This window comes from Octopus sinensis, linkage group LG4, assembly GCF_006345805.1.
Source record: "Octopus sinensis linkage group LG4, ASM634580v1, whole genome shotgun sequence".
Classification (NCBI taxonomy): domain Eukaryota; kingdom Metazoa; phylum Mollusca; class Cephalopoda; order Octopoda; family Octopodidae; genus Octopus; species Octopus sinensis.
The window spans coordinates 58,695,119-58,707,618 of NC_043000.1; the positions used below are offsets into that span (position 1 = coordinate 58,695,119).

At 37.3% G+C, this 12,500-nt stretch overlaps 1 protein-coding gene across 2 annotated transcripts in view; it reads right to left on the bottom strand.

Moving 5' to 3' along the window:
- LOC115210642 (polycystin-1-like) overlaps positions 1 to 12,500 on the bottom strand; it is a 146,380-nt gene that overhangs the window by 130,518 nt on the left and 3,362 nt on the right. For both annotated transcript variants that reach the window (XM_036502002.1, XM_029779292.2), the window contains exon 2: positions 3,286 to 3,313. In XM_036502002.1, the coding sequence (XP_036357895.1) occupies positions 3,286 to 3,313 (28 nt within the window). The remainder of the gene's footprint in view (positions 1 to 3,285; positions 3,314 to 12,500) is intronic.

Below are 12,500 nucleotides of genomic sequence, written 5' to 3' on the forward strand. Positions count from 1 at the left end.
ATATATATATATATATATATATAGATAATATAACCACGTATTACATTACATTATACAAGTGGAATCCGTGTAAGTTCCAGGAAATGAAAACAATTAAGAGGACCTATTTATGAAAGGATGATCTGCGTTTTTATAGTATTCATAGTTTAGCTTTCTTTGAATATACTTGACGTTCGTCTGCATTCATTTCCTCACGTCTTCGTCGGTGTTGTCTTTTTTCTCTTTTTATCATATCATCTCGCTGATCCTCTCTGATCTGTGCTCTATATTTGCGCATTCTTTCTCGGGCAGCTTGCAGCCATGTTTCTTGTGAACCCATAGTTTGTTCTAAATTAACCCTTATAAACAAATATCAGTTTTCTTTTATGTGAGCAGACGATAAATAATTGCACTAATGCGCATGCGTTAAGCGATGATCGTTATAAAAAAAAGATTAGTTAAGAAAATACTTTTCACTATCAACACACAACCACAACTAGCACCACCACCACAATTATCATCATCACTAAATTTTCCAGTTACAATGCTCATTTCAGTTCAGCCGTTTGTATATATCTACCTTTGCTGTCGATGTATCTCTTCTCTGATAATACAAATGATATCTGCCTCTCTCCCTCTTTCTCTCTCTCTCTTTCTCTCTCAATATAACTGCCTCCCCTTTCCATCTCTCTCTTTAACCTCATCACCAGAACATCACACTCTGCTAAATATTGTATCCTAAACCAAAACATATCTCTTTCTCTTTCTCCGAACGAAGTTTATGGGAAATAAATCTAATCTGTTCCGATAAATACATTAATTGCCCCTAAATAAGATGAAGTGATGAAAAATAATAAAATCGAAATATTTCCCCTCAATAATTTATTTTGCTAAATAATTTTTGTTTTTAATCGGAGAACATCAATAAAATTGATTATTGCATTTTCAATCTCCATTTTTAATTAGAAAATCGAAATATGGATTAAAGAAGTGAGGCAATACCTAGCAACCAGTCTTGTTTAAACTTGTATCACTGACTTTTAGATTTACTGTTTCCTATAAAACACCGGAAACTTATCAACTCAGCTCTCAAAGACAATGGACAACTTCTTTTTTTCAATTCAAATGATTTGAATAAAGCATCCACTGCATTAAAACTGGGGCGATATCAGGAAAACATACGTCATACATTTACTTTATGATTTCTCTATTCTTTCTTTCTTTCTTTCTTTTTGCACTCTATGTCCAGAATGTATGTAGGACATGGGCGATCATGTCCTTTCACAATTCTGTTCTTTGTTCACTTCCTTTACTTTTTTCCCCTTCAACCTTACCGGCCATCACTAAATGCTCCAGGCCCTTTTTCCTATGACAAAATCAAGAAATATCAATTCTCAGTGGTTTTGCCCTTATCTCACGAAGCAGTTTCCTATTTATGCATGCTGATTGGTTTTACAGGTTCTGCAAGATTCAGTGGGTTTTTTTTCTTGCAGATCAAGGTTACAGGGTTCTTCAAATGATATGTTATGTCTTGCTTTGTCGAAGGCCTTTATGTAATCTATGAAACACATGAAGACGTCTATTTGCATCTCCACCGCCTGCTCTGTTATCACACACACACACACACACACACACACACACATATATATATATATATATGTGTGTGTGTGTGTGTGTGTGTGTGTGTGTGTGTGTGTGTGTGTGTGTAAATCCGAAAATGTAAAGAATGGAACATGTAAAACACGGACTACGATCGTTTCACAACAAAGCAATACTTGTTACATATGTTGCAACTTACACAGAAACAGTTTAGCTAATCTTCAACCATCTCCAGATTGTTTACATTGTCGCGTGATGAATAAAAGAATCCACCGTTTGACGTATCTGTGACAAGTTACGACACGGCCAATTTACTGACTTGACCCTATTGGATTGTTTATCATAAATAACGTAAAAGACCAATACACTCCCACAGTTCTACTCTCTTACAGGAACAATGACCTGGCAATCTAAAGCCATATGAGTAGCCATACCATAAAGAACCTTGTAAACATTTTAAAAAAATTCGATCTAACTATAACTGTTACCACCATCTTAACAAAGATTGACTTCCTGGTATTATCCCAACAGAAAACTTAAAGAGGAAACTGTTTATTTCCATAAGAAGCAAACAGTAAATAAACAAAATAAAGAACTGTGTACTCTGCCTCAATTATACGTCATTCCAAGGGACACTGGTGTTCTATGAAATTGTTTGAGACAATACATTTTAGTCGTGATTGCGAAACTGAGGCGTTAGAACTTCCAGATACCCTCACTTATCGAGCAAACCAATGATTAAAGTCATTCCAGCCATAATCATTCCGTCTATAATTTTTTGGCGCAGTGTATCTAAGATTCCACGACGCAGTACTTCTTCCTCTTTGAAGACAGAAAGTGGGATATGAAAAAAATTTGCTTGCTATTTTTTGTAGATTGGGTGTAGGGGTCTTTCTCTGGTTCACTTGTCAAAAAATAATTAGCTAAATTTAGCGAACCAATTAGTCGGAAGTTCAAATACCAAGACAAGAACTTTCTGTAAGTCATTGATTTCCAGGAACCCAATTCATACAGTCTGAAAATATTCTTAAAAATATGAACGCCCCAGATTGATTCTACTCTTCCAATTAAAAAAAAAAATTCATTGTAAGTAAACATGGGATTGTTGATGTCTAACCACAAGTCAGCTCTCGTCGAGTGAACGTAATCATAGGTGTCCCAACTGCAACCATCCCTTTTTTAATCTTTTTTTTTCTGACAAGATGTAGTATATGTAAGAAATCAATTCCAACCCTTTAGCTTTCAGATTACTCTGTCAAATATAATGCTTATTTGTTCACACCGTTTTGAATTAATCATGCGTTACCTAATAGCTGCTAAATTTCAATGATGTGTTTGTTTATATTTAGAATGACATTGTAGGGTTGGTGTAAGAAGCTGGAGTTGGTCGGTTTGAACACAAACCAGATAGAATATTTAGGCTGGTTATGGGCGTTTACGTATTAAAAGGTTAATTTTTTTCTTTTCTACGATGCAATATGAACAAATTACACCTCGATTTCAACGAATGAGTTCCTGTTGTTCGATCAACAGAACTTCTTAGTTATTGTATCAGAGAGCAAGTGACTAAGTATTTCACATTCACTTCTACTATTAAAGTAATCATCAGGCAGACTCAACATGAAAGACAGTGCAACAAGATTTGACTTTCAAATTGCAGCTATGAAACAATATAGCCTTCACACTCTCTGGAGAAAAGTTACTTACCTCCGGAAACCTGCTCGAAACCCAGTACCTGAAAGAGGAAAATAATTATGGATCACTTTAAAACAAATTAGATGTTATGTAATATTTAGTTATTAATCATATTTAAAGTAACACTCTGTAGCATGATTTATGAATACATACATTATAAGGGCAATTATAAACATACAGCTTTGTTGTATGAATACATACATACATACATACATACATACATACATACATACATACATGCATACATACATACTTACATACATACATACATACATACATACATACATACATACATACATACATACACGCATACATACATCCTCTCTTGGACACAAGACCACTACATCACATCACATATTGAAGACTATGCGTTTGCAATCCAGGAACAAGAGATTGCCACAATATACCTGGCGAACAAGAGACAGTGACGCTCTTGTAATCCCAAGGTGCAACCACATGTGTAAGCTATTATATGTTTCTGTGGAAGACATTACGCATGCGATTAGCAGGTATCCTAAAATGTCGTTACGGTACTACCTCCTTACGCGGTACGATGTTGTTGCGAAAACAATTTACTAGGTTATCTGCAAAAAAGACTGTCCTGAAATAAACTTAGAAAATTGCTCTGTTATGGAATACATTCATAAACACCAACTCAAAGAATATTGGTGGAATATTCCTCTCAGATGTAAACATAACAGGCCGGATATTGTTGTTTAAGAAGGCAAAGGTATGTACCATCATAGAGGTCAGCTGCTCAGCAGATAAAAATCAAAGGAAAAGAGGATATCTATGGACAATTGCTTTGAAACCTCCAGCTTCTATATCCAGACTATGAATTCGTATTCATACCAATAATGTTTGTGCCTTTGTGTGTGTGCTGTTGATTGGAGGGAAGGAAACAAGGTTCGTTATCAACAAACAGTGACATAGTGCGTTGAGGTATTCCTTTCTATTTTCCTCACAGCAGAAGCTTAGTGAGGATGAGTTTACATTCTTATATCAACTACAACTAGACTATGTAATATTTAAATTTATTTCAGTTCTTGTGACTCTTCTGGGCATAAGTATTGAATTGGATTGCCTTAGTTCACTCCACTTCTGGATGAAAACCTCAGTATGTTCTCACCACCAATCACACAGACTGATGTGGAGGTCGTGAATTTGAGCTTGAGGTCATACAGGTTTGATGATCCTGCTCTGGCAACTGGTTTAACATGGCTTGGTAGAGAGATGCATTTTTTATACTTCATACCCAGGAGTAGTTAAGTCGATTACATCGACCACAGCTCTCAATACAAAGTCAGCCTCGGCAGAATTTAAACTCAGAACGTAAGGACGGGACGAAATACTGCTAAGCATTTCGCCCGGCGTGCTAGCGATTCTGCCAGCTCGCTGCCTTAAGTATATATTGTTTAATTAATGACGAACTGCCAAAAGAGCAAATATGTAAATTATGCTATTGTCTACAGTTCTGATTTAATTTATGACTCCTTTCTGACTTGAAACTCTGAGTAACGAGATGAACATTGGCCAGAATTAATGTATATGCAACAAATTTTCTCTACTTAAAATACTTTGTGTATGTGGGTGTATGTGTATGTGTGTGTGTGCGTGCGCGCGTCTGTGCGTGTGTGCGCGCGTCTGTGCGTGTGTGCGCGCGTCTGTGCGTGTGTGCGCGCGTCTGTGCGTGTGTGCGCGCGTCTGTGCGTGTGTGCGCGCGTCTGTGCGTGTGTGCGCGCGTCTGTGCGTGTGTGCGCGCGTCTGTGCGTGTGTGCGCGCGTCTGTGCGTGTGTGCGCGCGTCTGTGCGTGTGTGCGCGCGTCTGTGCGTGTGTGCGCGCGTCTGTGCGTGTGTGCGCGCGCGCTTATGTATGTATACATACATACATATATATATTTATAATATATATATATATATATATATATATTAATAAATAGATAGATAGATAGATAGATAGATAGATAGATAGATAGATAGATAGATAGATAGATAGATAGATAGATAGATAGATAGATAGAAAGCAAATTCAACATATAAATATTGAGCTTTTATGCTATATCCAACAATGTTCACCATATAATAACGGTTAACCTTTTTGTTCGTTTGTTTGTTTGTTTGTCTATTGTAGAGTACTGTATAGAATGTTAATGTTATTAATTTATATATTTTGTCTATTGGCAATGCATTTACAAAAGTGAGCCATTACAGCGCGTAGTAATAGAGAACAGAAGCAAATCTCGATAGAAAAGAAAATAATTGACAACGCTACCGTCTAATTGATAAAGCTATGGAAGTTTTATTATTTGTAAACTGCGAACCAAATATCAACTCACAGATACAATACAATATACATGAAATAGACTATAGAAGCAGTCTGGAATTAACTGTTAAATAACTTTAAGTACGGTGATGACGATTTCATCAGTGACGGCATTATTTCCACGATCCTTCACTGCCAACTGCAAAACGCGGTGCTGTTGTTACTGTTGTATCACAATCATCATTTCATTCAGTTACAAATTAAAGAAATTGTGGTGGGGACGTGGGCGGGGGGGATTAAAATTTTGAAAATGTGATTTCTGGGCAAAATCGTATAAACCCACTTTTATACAATAAAACAATACATAGTTTGTGATCCTTCTTAAGAACATATAAATATAACACCACACACACACACACACACACACATTCATATATACACACATGTGCACATACATCCACATACATATATACATAACATATATACACAGCCACAAACGCATAACTATTTTTCTGTAAACACTTAGTGCTTACGTGTGATCGAGGCATCGTCATTTTAGTCGTAATTCTTTACGGCGTTGAACTCAATTCAATTAGCCATCATTAAAACTATTCTGCTTTACGAAATGATGATAACAATGACTGAATAACTGAATACAATGTGTGTGTGTGTGTGTGTGTGTGTGTGTGTGTGTGTGTGTGTGTGGTGTGTGTGTGTGTGTGTGTGTGCAAGTACATACATATTTTCCGAGGTCAAGTTTCAATACCATAAAAATTACTTAAAATGTAAAAAAAAAAACTTATGTTAGCACTCAGTAAAGAATCAACATAAGGAATCATGAGTTGTTTCGATGTTTTTTATGTAATAGATTCGCGAAAGTCGAAATTGTCTACCGTATTCAGTTTAGCTTTTTGGAAAGCGAGGGAAGTTTCTTCAGAAATAATGTCGTCTACCTGTTATTTCTAACATGTCGGGTTTTCTGGTGATGGTCTGGTATTTTTTACGCCTGCTATTTCATTACAATTCTACGCATGCGTGAAACATCGAAACATTGGGAGATTTTAGTTTTTTGAAAGCAGGTAGGCGATGAGTGGGCGAGATAGGGGAAGGGGCATTGAGTATTTAAAAAAATACATATTTCCCAGATTCGTAATTTCTGTATTTTTCTACGTGGATAAAAAAAAAATTCGAAAAAAAGTTACAAATTAAAGAAATTGCGGTGGGGACGTGGGGGGGGGATTAAAATTTTGAAAATGTGATTTCTGGGCAAAATCGTATAAACCCACTTTTATAAAATAAAACAATACATAGTTTGTGATCCTTCTTAAGAACAGAAAGCACTTTCATGCAAGTCCATGCAAATTGTACCCTCCCCCTTCACTTTTAAACAAACAATAACTTCAATTACGCCAATTATCCAGTTGACTATATATCAGGTGTGCCGATTCTGCCCATAAGAAAGGAATAAATAATACGGTGTGTCTGTAAGTCATAATACCCAAGCGACGCCGGGATGCATTAATAGCGCGTGTGTGTGTGTATGTAGATAGATAGATAGATAGATAGATAGATAGATAGATAGATAGATAGATAGATAGATAGATAGATAGATAGATATGTTTCTTTATTAGCCACACAGGGCTGCACACAAACGGGACAGATTACAAAGTAGAGCTTTTCTTTTTGGGGGGAAAAAGTGGGGTAGGTTTTCGATCAAAAGGGAAAGAAGAGAAAAAAAGAAAAGAAAAAGGAAAAAAACCATCAATAGGGATCGTGTATCACAGTGTCATGATGAATGGTGTAAAGGGGGAAGCAGATAAGGTTTATCCGTGGGAAGAAAAGCCTACGGAAAAGACCACGGTAACCTCGGTCAATATTGTTACATGTTACCACATTTGTTTGCAAGTAGGTAACCCTCTGTTTTAAATTTCCGGGTTCATAGGATTATGCTCAAGGTGGCTTCGTCAATCATACGTGCCATCCTTGCTACATTCACCCATCTTTTTTTTAAACATTCGCTAGACAAAACTTGCCTCGCTACTCTCACTTTCCTTTTCAAATGGTACTTGAAGAAGTTGATGAGAGATTGACCAGAGAGGAAAGTGTTTGTCTCCAATCCTTTCAGACGCGTCCACCAGATACATTCTTTCGCCATAGCCACAAGGATGATGAAAATAGCTCTTCCTTCCCGTTTGAAGGAAGGAAGCGTGACAATATTGACGATAGACTCGGCTGATAAACCGACACGTGACAGCAGTTGTTCGACATAAGCCCACAGGTCGGAAATTATTGGACACTGCACGAGCGCGTGCAGAACGGTTTCGTCGCTCTGACTGCATCTCGGGCAGGTCGGCCCCATGTTTCTCGAGCCGTGCCTGTAGAGCTTATCCCGAAAGGGTAGCGCTTCTCGGTAGCACTGCCAGGCCAGGGATCTCTGGAAGTTGTCCATGGGCCCTATCCCGAAAGTCGTCCTGAACAGACGGGTTAGGTATTCCTCGTCGACGTCCAGGTTTGCCCCGAGCTCGTCGTCGTACCTCCCCTCCACTAATCCCCTATAGAATGCTTGGGTTGTGTTGAAGTCACTCAAGGTCGACCCGGGACGGCATAGTTGCTTGAGAGCAACGCGACACTCGCGGTGCCATTCGTCCTTTCTCGGCCTCTAGCTAGCTAGATAGTTAGATAGATAGATAGATAGATAGATAGATAGATAGATAGATAGATAGATAGATAGATAGATAGATAGATAGATAGATAGATAGATAGATAGATAGATAGATAGATAGATGTCACAACTCTTCAAGTAAACTAGTACACTCTTTTGAGCTTTTATATATTTATTTTTATTTTGGTGAAAGTGAGTGCTGAGCTACTACGCTACGCAGTAGTTTGACCAGAAATAGCAGCCAAATTTCCCTCAAATCAAAACTAGGGTCTTAAAAAAGGAGTGATAGTTTAGATAATGCTGTTGCAGATTGCGTTATACTTGAATTAAAACAAAGAAAAACGAGATGGGCTAAGTAACGACGACTGTGCTATAAAACCCTATGATTGCAGTCACGCCAATAGCTTGGAGACAGAGATAAGTTATACTCCAACCGTAACATATACAGACACGTCCAATCCTTTTGCATTTAAAACCATATTATCAACTAAAATACTGACATTACAAATGAATTAACAATGTATTATTGAATATCTATCTCTATGGTATTTCCATTGATATTTTACTTTATTGAATTGATAAGAAACTTCTTGCTGTACACGTTCGACCATACAACAAGTGCTATATTTCGACAGATGCATACAATAGTTATTCATCAATGAATTATCTACATCAGTGTTATATTCGTTTTATTATTTTTTTCTCTCTCGATAAATGATGCACAGGGTCACAAAATTAAAACTGAACTGGAGTCTATGAACACACCTCAATGTCATTACTATATTTGTGGTGGTGGTGGTGGTGGTAGTACCGGTACCGACGACGATGATGATGACTACGACGACGACGACGACGACGACTACGACGACGACGACGACGACACGACGACGACGACGATGACGACGACGACGACGACGACGACGACGACGATGACGACGACGACGACGACGACGACGACGACGACGACGACGACGACGACGACGACGACGACGACGACGACGACGACGACGACGACGACGATGACGACGACGACGACGACGACGACGACGACGACGACGACGACGACGACGACGACGACGACGACGACGACGACGACGACGATGACGACGATGACGACGATGACGATGATGATGATGATGATGACGATGAAATGGATGTCACGATGGTGATAGTACTAGTGGTTTAAGGCGATGGATTAGCAAAGTCGATTGAGTGTCGAATACAATGATTCGCTGTATTCGTTTGGAGGACTGTGCTCTGAGTTCAAATTCTGCAATCGTCAGCCTTGCCTTTCACTTTTTTGGAATCAATAAAAAGAAATTAACAGTCCTTGTCGGTAGACTGGCAGAATTGTTAGAGTGTTGACCGAGATGCTTTGCAGTATCTTTTCTGGCTGTGTGTATTCTCAGTTAAAATATTTCTCCGTCACCAAAAGATGGCGGCACTTCTGTCCAGATTTGCAACCAATAGATAATATTAATAATTTCAAAAATCAATTGAAGCATAGTTTCCTTGATTCAATCGGAAGATCGACTGTCATCACCACCACCACTACCTTTAACAATTAAAGTGATTCCGGAATACTGTATAGTTGGGGAAGATGCTAGAAGTACATTGTTTTCGGGCGAGATAATAATACCCAGAATCTATAGAAAGAGAATGTTTATCTCTTTTTGATATCTGAAGAACATATTCTCATAGCTTAGTGCTAGTGTATTCCATATGAGTGCAAGATATACTATACTTCACTATTACTAAATGGAGTGGAGGCGCAATGGCCCAATGGTTAGGGTAGCGGACTCGCGGTCGGAGGATCGCGGTTTCGATTCCCAGACCGGGTGTTGTGCATGTTTATTGAGCGAAAGCAACTAAAAGCTCCACGAGGCTCCGGCAGAGGGTGGTGGCGACTCCTGTTGTACTCTTTCGTCATAATTTTCTCTCACTCTCTCTTCCTGTCTCTTGAGTAACGCTGCAATGGACTGGCGTCCCGTCCAGGTAAGGGGAACACATACGCCACAGAAACCGGGAAACCAGGCCCATGAGCCTGGCTAGGCTTGAAAAGAGCGACATTTATCGTTTTATTACTAAATTGAACAGGATATAACGTTAGTAACCATCTTTGGAAATTAATTAGATAAGGCTATTAAGAAAGAAAAAAGGGGTAAATCCATCTGTAAAATATAACGAGATATCTGAAGTATATATACTCTTTTATTGGTTAAATAATTCAGGGTTAAGCCAGTTGTATTATACATGAGCATGACTAAGTAGCAGAGCGTATAACGTTCGTAACAGTTCATGGTAGTGAATTGGAAAGGGTTAGTATGAATGAGAAAATTTGTAAATTCTTCTGTGAGATATAACAAGATGTCTGAGATATACACACTTTTATATTAGTAAATTAACGTAGAGCTGAGCGTGGTAAAAAGATGTACATCCGTTAAGATGTTATCAATTAATGCCCACCGTGGGTACTTCAGTGAATACTTCTTAGAAGAGTTCTGGCCCAGGGGCTTATGGAAAGGAAAGTGAATATTTGATATATCTCTCTCTGAAAGAAATATAATATCACAGCCTCCTTGAATATGGAGCCGTCATTGTCTTCTTTGTAATAAAATCTCTCTCAAAAGCTCTGGTCTTGCAGAGTGAAGACTTCCATATTTCAGTCACTTGCACTCAGTTTGAGAGTAAGAGTGTTTTAGCAACAAATATGTGAAGTACTAACTTGCACCGAAAGTAACAACATTAATTTTCTCTCCCCCCCTCTCTCTGTTGCTCACTGCAAGACATGGATCAGACTTCCTCACTCCTAATCGCAACTAAAGTGGCGGATTTTTTCTACGAAATGGTCTAATTCGACGCAAATTATCATTAGTATCCTCGAATGACAGATTTCACAGTCACTGTAGATAGCAATAATAACATTTTAGAGTAATAACATTTCAGAACACAAAGGCAAAATTACTGATTATATCAAGAAAACAATCTTGTAATTATAACATAAGGGACTAAAGCCATCTGAATATGGCTAGGGACAGGGCAGGGTGGTGGGGGTGTTACTGTTGCATTTAGCCCCAGGCGAACATCAACGTCGCCAGATAGGCTTGACACCATCACGGCGTCCTTTATCCTGCAAAGGGAGATAATTCCCCGATGAAGCGGAAACCACACACGGACCTAGGTTTCAAGGTGTATTGCCTATCATCAACGTGTGGTAGGCCCCCGCCTCCTCGACGAACAACTAATTCATCTACACAAATCTTGGACAAGGTAGATAGATAGATAGATAGATAGATAGATAGATAGATAGATAGATAGATAGATAGATAGATAGATAGATAGATAGATAGATAGATAGATAGATAGATAGATAGATAGATAGATATGCACACACATTCACCCACACACATACATACATTATATAGTCGGCAAGTTTCAGCTTTATGAATTGTCGCAATTAGTTAAGAGTAACGATGGTAAAGCTAATGATCATCTAATGTGGAATACTAAAAGAGTTTCTGATATATACATATATATATGTATATATATATATATATATATTATAATATATATATATATATATATATATATATATATATATATATATATATATATATATTATAATAGGATTAGCTCGTATACGAGTAGGTATATATTTGTAAAAAATGAAGTTCGAAAATGCTGCTATATTATACAATTTTTAATTTTTATATATATATATATATATATTATATATATATATATATCTGAGTGAATACATACATATACATGCATATGTACAAACACACATATAGTATGTATATATATATATATATATATATATATATATATATATATATATATATATATATATATATATATATATATATACATATATATATTTCGATGCGAATGGTTTTGTTATTAGACTATTTTCCTTGGTTATTTTGCACCGTGATCGTTATAAGCTTTAAACTTATAAAAATACCATGTATAGATAGATAGATAGATAGATAGATAGATAGATAGATAGATAGATAGATAGATAGATAGATAGATAGATAGATAGAGATACATGCATGCACGCATACATACATACATACATATATAAATACAAACATACATGCATGCAAACACATACATACATGCATGCATACATACATACATACATACATACATACATACATACATGGACTGAGGGGCAAAGGTATGTACAATCAGCTGCCCTGCAGATATAAATATCTCCTTGAAAATCAAAGTAAATGAGGATATCTATGAACAACTGCTTCGAATCCTCCAACTTCTATATTCAGACTAGGAATTC